The sequence below is a fragment of the Aotus nancymaae genome, unplaced genomic scaffold, assembly GCF_030222135.1.
Source record: "Aotus nancymaae isolate 86718 unplaced genomic scaffold, 86718_ANA_hifiasm-v0.15.2.pri h1tg000046l, whole genome shotgun sequence".
NCBI classification, from domain to species: Eukaryota; Metazoa; Chordata; class Mammalia; order Primates; family Aotidae; genus Aotus; species Aotus nancymaae.
Genome location: NW_026988460.1, coordinates 647,209 through 660,767, shown reverse-complemented (window position 1 = coordinate 660,767; position 13,559 = coordinate 647,209). Strand labels below are relative to the sequence as shown.

The window sequence follows — 13,559 nt, the reverse complement described above, 5'->3', positions numbered from 1 at the left end:
GGGGGCCGTCCCTTCCTTTCTCCTCCCAATCTCCCGCCCTTCACACCTTGGGTGGGAAAAGAGTGTGGGGGCGGGGTGGCCGGCGAGGCGGGAGGGGCGGGATCACGGCGAGCAGCCCAATGGCCCTCGAGGCTGGCCGCCGTGGACTCCGGCAGCCAATGAGCAGCAGGCGTTGGGGGCGTGGCGGGGCGCTGTTGCAAAGCATCCAACGTGGGTCTGTTGGCGGCCGCTGGGCGCGGAGCGCAGGGGGTGTGTGCGGGCGAGCGGCCGGGGGCGGGGTCTGGGGGACCGGCCGGGGCTGGGCCGCTAGGAGGAAAGCGGCGAGCTGCTGATTGTTCGGCCGCGAGGTCGGCGGGACTCTCGCTGCGCGGTGGAACCGTGCGGAACGCGAGGCTGCGCGCGCGCTCTTTGCCCGCGACGCGGGGCCAGCGAGGCGCCCGGGGCCCTCTGAGAGAGCGCGAGGCCGGCCGCACCGTCCAGCCCGGGGTCTACGTTTTTGCGCTCCTAGCCGCGAGGAAGATGCCCGCCGGCGCCGAGCTCGGGCTGCGAGGCTGAACGCTTTTCCAGGCGCAGCGGCAGCACCGCCCTCCGCCGGTGTTGCTAGCGGCACTCGGCGTGTGCCGAGTAGACGAGAAGCCTCAGACTGGGCACCCCTGCCTGGGTCGGCGGAGTTCGCACCGAGCGCGGGCGGGCCGGCCGGCCCGGATGGGCGCGGAGTTCGCGGCTCCCGCCGGGTGCTGCGGAGCGGCCCGGGCACCGGGGTCCCGCTGAGCGCCGGAGCCGCGTCCGCAGAGAGAACTTGGGCCGGGGGCCATGCCCCGGCGTGGAACCTAGAGCCGAGCGGAGCGCGCCGCGGGCCTGCCCGCGTCTGCGGCCGTCCGGGTCCTCACAGTCCCCGCGCTCGGAGTTCGCAGCGCGCTCCAGACAAGATGGCGCGGCCGGTCGGCGGAGCGGTCGGGGCCCCGCGCCGCTCGCCTTGCCTTCTCCTTCCCTGGCTGCTGCTGCTTCAGCTGGAGCCAGTGACCGCCGCGGCCGCTCCGCGGGCGCCCTGCGCGGCTGCCTGCACTTGCGCTGGGGACTCACTGGACTGCAGCGGGCGCGGGCTGGCGGCGCTGCCCGGGGACCTGCCCTCCTGGACGCGGAGCCTGTGAGTGCCGCCCTTTCCGCCCTCCCTGCGCCTCGGGGCTCTGTCACTTCGGGACGGGGCGGCGGGGGTTCGTACTCGGGGGGGCGGTGCGGACTGGGTTGTGTGTGTGGAGTTGTGCGTGCTGGAAGATTGTCAGCTTGGGGTGGCGGAGGGGAGACCCTGCGTGGGGATCCGGGCGAGAGGGCGTGCGAGAGAGCCTGGAGAAGAGCGTGCCTCGTGGGGTCTGGAGACCAGCGAGCGTGGGTCGTGGAGGTTTGGGGGTTAGCCAGCACGAGTCGTGAGGGCCATCTGGGGGTTAGTGAGTGAGAGTCTGGAGCTGAGTGTGTTTGCGGGTGGGTGGGTGGGAAACGTCTGGAGCAGAGTTTGAAGAAGTTTGTGTGGGGGTCTGTGGGTGCATTTCCTTTTCCCCTCCTGTAATCCAACTCTTTGGTGTCTGAGCTCCTTGGTCTTCCAGTGGGTAGTGAATGAAGATGACTCTTGGCTCCAATCATCCGTTTACATTATTTATTAGTGAGAGAGAGAGTGTAGCCGCCTCTTGATCCCCGAAGACCGTGGTGACCTGACATGGCTCTCTGTGCGGGGCAGAAGGCAGCCTTCACCCGAGGACCCCTGAGTTAGAGGACTTTGACAGTTCCTGGCGACCTGTGAGTGCTGGGAGTTTGTCCTTTTCCGCCTGGTTGGCATTTTACGGAACTGTGTTCCAGACCCTTCCTGTGTGTTCCCTGGGGCCCCATTGGGCTTTATGATCCAGTGGGGTGGGGCCCACCCTCAAGAGTCTCTCCTCCATAAATGGTGCAAATGAGTTTTGGAGTAGTGCTGCTTCAGGAGAGGGTGCTAGAGTCTTGGCTGATTTAAACAGTTTGTTTCACCCGAAAGAGGCTCTTTTCTGTGCTGTCAGGACGTGGGCCTATTAGAACTTAGTGGGACACTTCTTTCAGGAGATTTGGTAGGAAAAAAGGCATTAGACGTCTGTAAACATGGTGGAATAGAATACCCTTCTTTTACTTCTAAAAAATCTGGTCCATGAGTCAAATCTTGTTCAGTTATGGGTAATTAGCATCTCTATAGAAGTAGTAGAGTAGTACCTTCCAGAAAAGGCCTAGCTTAAATAGTCCGCGTTTCAGTTGAATAATTGGACATTTTTCCTAGAACAGAGGAAAGGCACAGCAGTAACCTCAGGCATGACTATGGCTGTTTTAAAAAGAGAAAACTGCTGTCACAAGTTGTAACCAGCACCTGTGGCTTGATCGAGGAATATGTGGCCTGGGTTCTGACTGCCTTGAAGGGAAGAAAAGTTAATTCCTTTCTGTGTAAAGACCCTGTACCTCTCAAAATGGAGCAAGAATCTTACTTGGCCTGAGACACTGCTCCACGAACAAGTACGGAGTTGTGAAGACAACCAGGACCCTGTAATTACAGTTAGGTTTTCAATATCTACTTCAACAGAATTCACTGAGTTAGTGGAAATCAGCGGTGGTAGGGTGGAGGTAGAGCTGTGTTAGGTACTGGGAGATAGAGCCCAGTATTGTCCTTCGGTAGGATCTTATTTAGTCTGGGGTATTGTGATTTTTCTCTTACATATGGTAGTTTTTTTTGTTTTTAATAGAATCATGTGGGCAGAATCAGATTAACTTGTTAAGTGTTCACCTGTTGGAAGAGTGACTCCCAATGCCATGTGTCAGTGGTATTGTGGGGAAGGCACTTAGTTCCACAGCAGTAACTTCCCAGAGAGGACAGGGTGTCCTCTTATTTGCACTTTCCTGTGGTCACAAGATCCACTTTGCCTTGCCCTTTAATTTTTGGAGCAAACATACCGGTTATTTCTTTAGGCTTTCCATTGCCTAGGGGTGACATTTCACATGAGTAAATACCTTCAAAATTGAAGTCCTTCTCTTTTACTCACACATTTGATGATCAATAAATACCAACATGGATATTCTGAGCATCAGTAGACTTTAGTATACTTGATTATGGTGTTAACTGATTAGACTTTAAGATACGAGCATCGTGATTTCTGGTTAGTGTGTATGTAGCAACACAGTGTGCAGTACGAAAAGGCTATCCTTTGAAAAATATTTGTGAAATGATCTTATTTCTGATTAAGGACAAATCAAGCAAATGTGTTCTTTTTTTTCCTAGACTTCAGACTTCTGAATTTAAACGATTAGTCTCCATGAGTCTTATTCTGGAGTTTCCATAAGAGTATTTATATGATTTATATTCCTGGCTAAGATTCAGCAAGACTTTAGGGGAGAAAGTGTCTTTATATGATATAATGAAATACCATGTAGTTTCACCAGGTTTACACACTCTAAGCCCATGGTGTCTAGAAAATGCTTTGAGCTAGTTTATAAACCCATGAACTAGATTTACTGCAGTTAGTTCAAACAACTTCAGGCTGTGGGTTTGAGATAGCATGGGACCTGTGGCTTTATGGGACCTTTTTTTTTTCTTTTGTAAACAGTGCATCTAATGTGGAAGTTGCTTCTAGGCCTAATATAAGAAAAGTAGAACTTTTAAATAGTGAATGTAAATGCAGTGTGAATAGAAGAAACAGAATGGAGCTGATAATCCGTTCATTTCTGGGGCCTGAGGATAACTTACTCAGCACGATAACTTATAGTTGTAGTAGTCAAGCCATAATGTCAAGTCTCCCAGCCCATTACGTAGGTGAGATTGGCATGGTCCAACTAGCACATTCATAAATAGCACCAAGCCACTGCCAAGCCTTATTCCAACTTCCCAGAACCTGAGAAGAAGTTGAACTTCTTAGAACTCAGATATTTGCTTTCTTTGAAATTATTTTTGAGAGCATGGCTTCAGAAGCTATTTAAGAAATATTTTACCCCACAAATGCCCAGCTGCATCCAGCAGGTTAAAAAAAAAAAAAGAAATATTAAATACAGTTTACCTTAGACTCTTATCTGTGTCATAAATTTGAGCAGTGTTTAGTCACAAAATGTTGCTAGTTTAAATGTTCTGTGAACTGGGATTGGGATTAGGAAGGCAGGCAGGCCCTAGAGGAAGAACAAACCCTGATTTTTATTCTGAGTGTGGAGCAAAGATGAGAGAGCATTCAAAAGCAAGGATATTCACAAAAGTATACCAAATGTAGTTGTCTTACGACACATTAAGATGAGTTTATTGATTTGGATCTCTTTGTAGTATATGTTTGCAATACCAAATCAGTTAACTTAAATCTAACCTTGCCGATTTTGGCAAAGAAGTGGTGCCTATGATTACATTAGAAAATAAACACTAAGTATGGTTGCCATTGTAGTTGTGAAGCAAAGAGGGCCTTTGTCTTTCAAATTTTACAGTTGTGCTGGAAGGCCCAGGTGTGCAGGGTGTTGTGAATTAAGGATTTGGAAAATACTTCCCATCTTGTTTATGCAAATTAGATTTAAAGTGCAGATCACCAAATTGTTTCAGAACCTAAACTGAGATTTACCTTTTTTTTTAAGTAGATTGTTGTATAGATGGTCCTGAAATACTTCCTTCTCCATATCACTTAAACTCAACAGACTTTGAACATCTTCCACTTAGTGGGACAGGGAAAGGGCTGTTTGGAATAGGGAGCATTTTAAACCCAGGGTAATTGCCAAGAATACAATCTGAAAGGTGCAAGTGCTCTTGGAGTTTCAGGGAGCTTTAGCTTGAGCTCAGAGTCCTTTTCTCTTGCAACAACAAGTGTCTTACCTCTTGATGGGGGTGAATTTGTCTGTTGCTAGTTCTCTGACAACTTTTTTTTGAGTCAGGTGAGGTTTCTGGCAAATGATACTGGTTGCTGTGAGAAAAAGGCACACTGTTTAAGTCTTGCTGATATGAAATTATGGCCATAATGTCTACTTTTTGACTACTGCTAAAGTAGGAGGTGTGCAGAGATCACCAGGGCCCGATATGAATTAACTGTATTGGCACACAATGTCCCTCTTGCCTTTAGGACATGTCAGAACTGTTCCTGCCCCGCTTTTCAAGGGACTGTTTTAAAAAGTGGTGTGTTGTCTCTTTGCATAATTACCTCTGGTTACTAGATTTCAAAAACTTTGGACTTTTGAACATATTATTAGCAGTAATTCTTGGAACCATCTTCAGAAAGATGAAGAAATGTAAGTGTATTGTGATGAGAGCTGGTTCCTAGTGGATGTCCTCATGTCCCATCTCTGCAGCTCTGCACATGAGCAGAAAGCTTCCCTCCCTCCAGGGTTAATTACTTTGCCTGGGTTCTCCCTGCAGCTTCCCTGAGTCCATTGGGACGGCCTCTGGCTGACCTTTCTCTCCCTCAGACACCATGATCACAATGAAAGGGACTCTCCGGCTTCTGCAGGGATGTCTCCTTGGTGCAGACTCTTTTCAGCATCCTCTCTTTCAGGGTGGACAGGAATGCGAGAGAGAGCACTGGGGTTTTGTGTGACTTAACAATGCACCTGGCCCAGTGCTGTGCACCTGCTAAAGCCCTGAAGGTTTGTTAGCTAGCAAGGCTGGGTGGAGGTTGTTTAAAATAGCCTATGGTTATTTAGAAAGTAGCATCCACAGGAGAGGGAAATCTGGAAGAGGGATTCATTGACTTGAAAGTTTCTGTAAGCAGTAAAGGATGTTGGTTGTATCAGAGTCTTTTTTCTTCTTTTCCTCATTTGTTTAAAACATAAACGGGATTCCTCTGACCTACCCCATAGGTAGAAGGACTTTAAGTTTCACGAGCAAGCCTAACTTTGAATTCCTTTTGAATGAGCTATGTGACATTTACTCACTGGGGACCTTCCCCCTCCTCAGTGGCTGCAATTTGAAACTCTGGGGGTCTTTTAAAAGCGAACGGGACTCTGGGCCTGTTAATATTCAGAACTGTTTGCAATGGATGCAGTTTCAAAGGCTGAAGGCATTGTCTTGAGACAGGAGGGAGGAGGGGTGGAGGAAAAATTCCCAGGCAGGGAAGGGCAAATATCTAAAAATCTCCAATGTTTACCAGCCTGTGGGAAATTTAGGGACCGTTACTGCTATTTTTTATAACTTGAGCATGACACTGAGCCACTAGGGTTCATTCCATCTAACTCATGGCTTTAATTCTTGTATGTCAATTATGTGGTTATCTTCTGCTTTTGTTTCAGGTTAAAGTGTGGAAATCTGTAAGAAACTCAGATCTTATGTCCTCTGCAAAGAAATAGAGGACTTTGAAGAGCAGAGGTTAAAATTTTATGGTGGTTTACCCCTGGGACCTGCATTTATGTTTTGCTCAGACAATTTTATATAGCCGCACAATTTAGAAGAGCGGTCCCAACTGACCAATTAATTGTCCAATTATGACTAGGACTGAGAGTACTTTTTGCTGAAGTACTTGATAAGTGATCATTGTTATTAAGCAAAATGAATGGATCAATAAAGATTGCAGGAAAAAACTGCATTTTGTTGATGATCTAATTTCTAATTGAAAGTTGCCAATTTATACCTTTTTTCTGTAGGGGGTGGTGGGTATGCTTGTGAACTTTTCTTATACAAAGACTTCTTGCTTTATATGTTCCTATATTTCCTGTATTCTTATTTTTGTATAATTTAATATGTTATCTTTTTACCCAAGCACTTAATGCATAGTCTTTTGAAACACAAGTTATAATCTCAATCTGTTTATAGAAGTCATTCCATTTTTTAAACTGTTTCTCCATTTTACTGGGTTTTGTACTTTTCATTTCCTGCCTTTAGTTCTTTATATCTTCTAAATGGGCATTTGCTACCCAGCTGTCCCCGGTCTCCATTTGGGTTATTGATTGGGGGAGAGAATAGGTGAGGACAAAGCTTTTCTTACCTTTACTGTGTTAAATATGCAGGGGCTCTTGTCCCTGTGGTCACACCCAGCTAATTCATTAAGGAATGATGGTGAAGGGGTTGAAAGTTAATTCCGTGGTCCATTCCTGGCACCTCCAGTCTGCAGCTACATGTGTGATTTTGGGCAAACCTCGTCATGTCTAAAAAAAAATAGAAAAATACTGTATATTATAGAAGCTGTGAGGACAAAGTTAGATAATGCATGTATTTAATTAGGTTCCTCAACATGAGGCCATCAACTTTATGATGATTCTGGAGCACGATTTGAAGGTTAAAGGCCTTAATAGCTCCAGTTTTCATCCTGTTGCACAGCCAGTCTCTCCAAGTCAGAGTCCCTCTCTCCCTCCTCCCTCCCCCCTCCTCCCTCCCCCCCTTCCCCTTCCCCCTTCCTCCCTCCCTCCCTCCCTCCCTTCTTCCCTCCCTCTCTCCCTTCTTCCCTCCCTCCCCTCTTTCTCTCTATTTCTCTTTCTTTCTCCCTCCCTCCCTCTCCTTCCTTCCTTCCTTCCCTCCCTCCCTCCTTCCTTCCTTCATTCTCTCCCTCCCTGTCTCTTTCCTTTCGGTAGAGTTTCTCACTCTGTTGCCCAGGCTGGAGTGCAGTGGTCAAGACTCACTGCAACCTCAACCTTGCGGACCCAAGCAATCCTCCCATCTCAGCCTAAGTAAAGTAGCCAGGACTACAGGGCTCAGGCTACCACACCCAGCTTCCAAGCTGGATTGCTGGCAAGAAAGGCTTTCCTGGAAATATTTACCTTTCTGCTCTGAAGGAGTCTTTTGGGGTGAGAAGATGGCTGCCTTCTCCCATGGGTTTTTGGTGATGTGTATGAAGCGCCACAAGTGAACTTCACATACCCTTGGAAATCTCAGCCAAACAGGCAGGAAGCTATGAACAGTTGCAGCAGATTATATAATTAGCAAAAATTATTAAGGTATTTTATAAATCTATTCCAGTTGTACAGATACTTTTATTTAGTATTATCCTTTAGGAAGGGAGGCAGATATGGGAAGGCGGCAGGTAAGTGAGAGGCCTTTTAATCATTTTATCCGATTGTTTCCCAGGATTTCATTGAAACTGAGCCCTACCAAGATGCAAGTAGCACCTCTCAGTCAATAGCTTGGAAAAATGCAGGTGTGCTATTCCAGACAGGGTTAAGTTACAGACTTTAGGGCTGGCTGAGTCCTCACTCTACCCTCTTCTCTTTGGAAAACCTTGAGGGAGGAGGAGGGAGGACAGGAGACAATTGTGGGGTTGTATGAAGAGAACATTTTTCATTTGTTTTGGTCTGTTTGGAATTGCATGGTAACTTTGTAGGAGACACAGGCGGGGAACACAGGGTCATTTGAGGAATCTGGCAAGGATGCCACCTGAAAAGCCGTTTACTGTTTGCTATCACTGCTTGTGCACCTGTACCTGAGTTCCTTCCCCAGTGAATGGCCATGATTCACAGCCTTTCCCACGTGAACGGCCACGATTGTTTGCGTCTTTATTACTATTTAATCTAGCACAACCAGTAAGGCCCATTGTGCGAACAACCAATCCGTTAATCTCTGCAAGTCCTAATACATTTTGGTTTCCTTATGAACCAGGATGCAGGTTCTAATTACTGCTTGTTCAGTTTGTTTTGGCAAAGGTGACATTTAGAGGGTTTAAAGAAAGCATAGCCTGTCTCTTTTTAAGTGTTTTGCATCGATTACTTTTTGAACTTTTGTGGTGTACAGGTCTCTAATTTTTTATGATCTGCATTTTCAAGATCTCACATTAGGACGAAAATGAAGGAAATGAGTAAGGGTCTCTCTTACAAGCAGAATTAGCTGGACATTGAGAAATATGAATATAATGCAGAGTTTTTTTCTTCTTTTTTTAGCTGATTAGAAAAAAAAACTCATAACTTTATTTTCTAAGACTTTTTTATGCAACATTTAACAACTTCCCTCTCCCTGTTTTGCTCCTTCCACCAATTTATAATTTGCCATTCAAATAATATACTGCTTATCTTGGTCAAAGGCATACATTGCACTGATAAATTCCTTTCTCCTGGATTACCTACTTGATGTTAGCCTGTTAGATACAATGAGAAGGATTGAGCACTTCTGAACTGGAGGATAGATAATCTTGTTGTAGTTTCAAATCTTGTAGTTCCTGTGCTCTTTGTTTGAAAGCATTTGTCTCTTAAGCGTTAGCACTTTGGGCTGGATAACAAGAAATTAACAGGCTGGGCTCTGCTTAGAGAAAACTTCCAACTGATTAGGAAGTAGGCTGTTGCAGATACAGCTTCTTTTTCTTGTGAGGTGATCTGAAATACATAGTTTTTAGAAAAAATTCTGAATTAAGGGAACATTTGATACGCAGCCAGGTAGTTTAAATAAACTAACTCACTTCTGTTGCTATGGAGTGTTTTTTTCTTACCTTTTGATTATGGAGAAAGGTAAATATGTACACAAGTGGACAGAATAGTGTAATGAACTCTAGGTACCTGTTACCCAGCTTCAACAATCATCAACTCATGGCCTGTCTTATTTGATCTGTTTCCCAATATGCTTCTGCTCCTCCATGTTATTTATTTTTTTTTTGGAAGTAAATCAAAGGCATATCATTTCATCTGCAAGTGTCTAGGTTGTTTTTTTAAATTAACAGTTTATTGGGATATAATTTATATACCCTACTATTTACTATAGGGTGGTTTTAAGAAATTGGGAGTTTTGAAAAAATTGACATTAATTTTAACACTGTTTTTCAAAAGGGAGTTTTGGTAAGCTGTATATTTACAGAATGTTTATTGGGCACATAATGTGTGCACTCTATATGTTCTCAAAATACAGTTTTGTTTTTTTTTTCATTTGTAGGAGGTGTTTAGCAAGCTCTCTGTGCTAGTCCTTTGTGCAATTCTGATTAACCTTCCACTTTCTCCACATAACTTACTTGGGAAGTTTCTATCAAGCTATGAATTGTTGATTAGAATACATTAGTGAACAAACATACTTAGAAATGGAATAGATCATTTAAAAAGTGATATCTCAGATACTGTTGTTTAGTAGAGGGATAATTAGCCATTGGTTGTAGTTTAGTCCTGAGTCTGAATTGAGTTAACTATTGTTTACTTTGTAAGGCCTGACCCTCCAGCTGTGGCTACTTGATGCTGCTTTAAATAGAGTTAGAGGCAGCCTGCAAGCCTCAAAAAGCAAAGAACTAGGTTCCTGCAACGCTCTGTGCTTGATTTAAACTTCACACAGATTTGAAAATGCTTTCTCCAAGTAGCTGTTGAATGGTTTGTTTTATTTTATAAAAGTCCATAGTTTAATTTCTCCACAGTTTGGTACTTTGTTGGTGAGTGGGGGGCTCCTTTAGAATGGATTTTGTGCTAGCTGGAGCTTCATTTAGGAATCTGAGTGGGAGTTACTAGTCCTCCAAACTTCACTCACTCTATGCTAGTTTTTGAAGTGATTTCCATCCTCTATCTGTGAAAATCAAATTCCAGGTAGATTATGGAGTGTTCAGTGGCTTGAAAAGCTGTTCAACAACATGGTCAGGTTAAACTGATGGATCTCTGAAGCTTTAAATTTATATGATATCCAATTAGTAACCATTTACCGTGGGTTCTCTGTTTAGAAAAGTGGAAGCACACTCCAGTGCATTTTTAAAAAAAAATTATGGGAAAGAAAAGCTTAGTATTGAGAGACTCTGACTATAAAATTAAGTGCTGTTTTGCAAATCCGGAGAGCAGCGTTCTTTCATCTGGCTTCAGCAGTGTGGTACCTTGACCTAGCATCATGCCTGCATCTTAGTTTTTGTTTTATTTTTAATTAAGGAGAATTTTTCTGTGTGTCTGTGGTTTTCTCCCTCCACCTGGGCTGGTGTGAGTTTCTGGCACACAAGCTCCCAGTGCTTGCAAAACTTATAAACAGTCAGAAGAGCTTGTTGCTTCCAGGAAGTAGATTGTTGATGCAATGAAGTGATGGATGCAGAAGCTGCAGCTCAAAGGGAGCAGGGTTTCCCTCCATCTTGTAGGAGGGGAGATCCAGAAAGCAAGCGGACATGCACTGGAGTTAGCAAGATCTGCCTTATTGCAAATTCCTCTGATGGTTTTCTCAGATTTGGAGTCTGTGTAGGACTCTTTGCTTTGGGTAGTTCGGCCTTATCCAGGGCTATGCTTTACCCAATAGAAAAGTCAGAGACTCTTCTATGGAGATTTTTGTATTCTTTCACAAGTTTATTTGAAACCATAGTTAGAAATGATTAAATTATATTCCGTTCCTTACTATTCTAAAATAAAGATTGGCTGACCTTATTATTTACTTGGGAGAAACTTTATGTGAAGTCTTGGTGCTCAGAATGTCTTTCTGGACAGAAAGGAGACCACATTTTCATGAAGTTTCTTAAAGGAGTGCTTGATCAAAAAGGCATAAAAATGATTGATTTGAGTGGAAAAAATTAATTTTCTTAAAGTCATGAAAGTGAGAATGTGGTAGAATGGGAAACTAGCTTATGGCTGGGCCTCAGGAGGCCTTGGGGTTTTGTTCCAGCTCCACCACTGATTGGCAGTGTGACCTTGGGCTGGTCACTTAATTTCCTGTCTGTAAAGGGATGTATAACTTCTAAGACTCCTCATTTTTACATTCATGATTCTATTCTAATTGAATCAGAAAGGGAGTAAACTTACATTTCATTGGATGGTAAGAGTTAGTAAATTGATCCGTGTCTGGGATACTTTAACGTACTCTGTATGTGTGTGTGTGTGTGTGTGTGTGTGTGTGTGTGTGAGAGAGAGAGAGAGAGAGAGAGAGAGAGAGGCAGACAGATGGACAGGGTCTCACTCTGTCACCCAGGTTGGAGTGCAGTGGAGCAGTCATAACTCACCACAGCCATGACCTCCTGGGCTCAAGTGAGCCTCCTCCCTCAGTCTACTGAGTAGCTAGGACTACAGGCACGTGCCACCGCACCTGGCTAGTTTTTAGTTTTTTTGTAAAGATGGGGTCTTGCTATGTTGCCCAGGCTGGTCTTGACCTCCTGGGCTCAAACGATCCTCCCACCTTGGCCTCCCAAAGTGCTGGGATTACAGATGTGAGCTACCATGCTGGGCCAATGTATGCTATTTATGAGCAAAATTCTCAGATGGATACCATAAGCAGCAAAGAGGAAAAAAGGGTGTGTGCATGCAGAATCTCAATGAGGGACCCTTTATGAGCCTTTTGATGTTATTGAGGAGTAGCACATACTCCACAAATAAACTAGTGCTTTCCTTCATTATTACCTCCTTTTCCCTTCTGGCCCAAAGAAAACTCGAAGCTGGTACAGATCCATTTTAGTCTTTGATTTAGCTTTTGAAGAACTTAGGGAAAAATTTAAAAAGAAAAACAGTCTAATAAATTAGACATGTTTCTCAAAGGGTCATTTCTTAGGGCTACTGCAGGCAGCATCTTTCTCAAGCAGTCCTTCAATGAATACTTGTGATGAGTGAAGTTGTAAGTGATGCTGAGAAACTACCTTAAGGACTGGATGGGCCACCTGTCACATTCTATAATCATGGTCATAGGAAGGGCAGCTACTCACTGCACTGCCTGTTCTTTCTGGGCCAGCTTGCCATCTCTTTACCAGGGAGATCTTTCACGTATCCCTTTCAAAGTGGAAACGCAGTCGATTAATGTGTACAGCCTAGTGGCTTCTTTTTTTTTTTTTTTTTTTTTTGAGACAGAATGTCACTCTGTCACCCAGGTTGGAGTACAGTGGTGTGATCTCAGGTTACTGCAACCTCTGCCTTCCAGGTTCAAATGATTCTCCTGCCTCAGCCTGCCAAGTTGCTGGGATTACAGGCGCCTGCCACAACACTTGGCTAATTTTTTAATTTTTTGTATATTTAGTAGAGATGGGGTTTCACCACATTGGCCAGGCTGCTTTTGAACTCGTGACCTCAAGTGATCCACCTGCCTTGGCCTCCCAAAGTGCTAGGATTACAGGCGTGAACCACCACACCTGGCTGTGGCTTCTTATTCTAATTTTGAAGTATGATTCTGTTTTTGGTCAAGTTCATATTAAATTTACCCATCTACCTAGGTTTGCATTGGTTTACTCTTGGTTACACACTGTTTTTGAAAATCTTGACAGTTATGACAGTAACTGGACTCCTTAAAATATTTATCATGGAGAATCTAGAAGTTTTTATTTTCTTTGTTCTGGATGTCTACTTCCACGTGGAATTTGTTAGTGCCTTCAGTGGAAATTCTGAGGCACTCATTCTTTATCATGTAAATTTTCATAAGATGAAACTTTCAGATTTCTAAATTTTTATTTTTATTTCAGAACAAATTTAGAACAAATTCTTGGAATTTAGAGTTTTGTTTGGGGATACAGCTAAAATGCAATGAAGTTGGAGGCACTGTTAGTGGTTTGGAACTTCTTGACGGAAGTTTAGCAACAATTAGGGACCACTTTAGGAATAAAGAGTCCAAAAAACTAGACTTTACAAAAAAAATTCTCCCTTTAAGACCCAAAGATGACCTTTTTCCATTGTGCTTTCTGAGATCAAAACAGGCGAAATGATCTTCCCACCCATCCACGAGCCTCCTGTGTCAGTGTCACACACACTCCCTTGTTATTCACTTG

At 44.3% G+C, this 13,559-nt stretch overlaps 1 protein-coding gene across 3 annotated transcripts in view; it reads left to right on the top strand.

The window, feature by feature from the left end:
• Positions 1–929: 929 nt before the first annotated feature.
• LRIG1 (leucine rich repeats and immunoglobulin like domains 1) overlaps positions 930–13,559 on the top strand; it is a 122,742-nt gene continuing 110,112 nt past the window's right edge. For all 3 annotated transcript variants that reach the window (XM_012473747.2, XM_012473756.2, XM_012473739.2), the window contains exon 1: positions 930–1,147. In XM_012473747.2, the coding sequence (XP_012329170.2) occupies positions 930–1,147 (218 nt within the window). The remainder of the gene's footprint in view (positions 1,148–13,559) is intronic.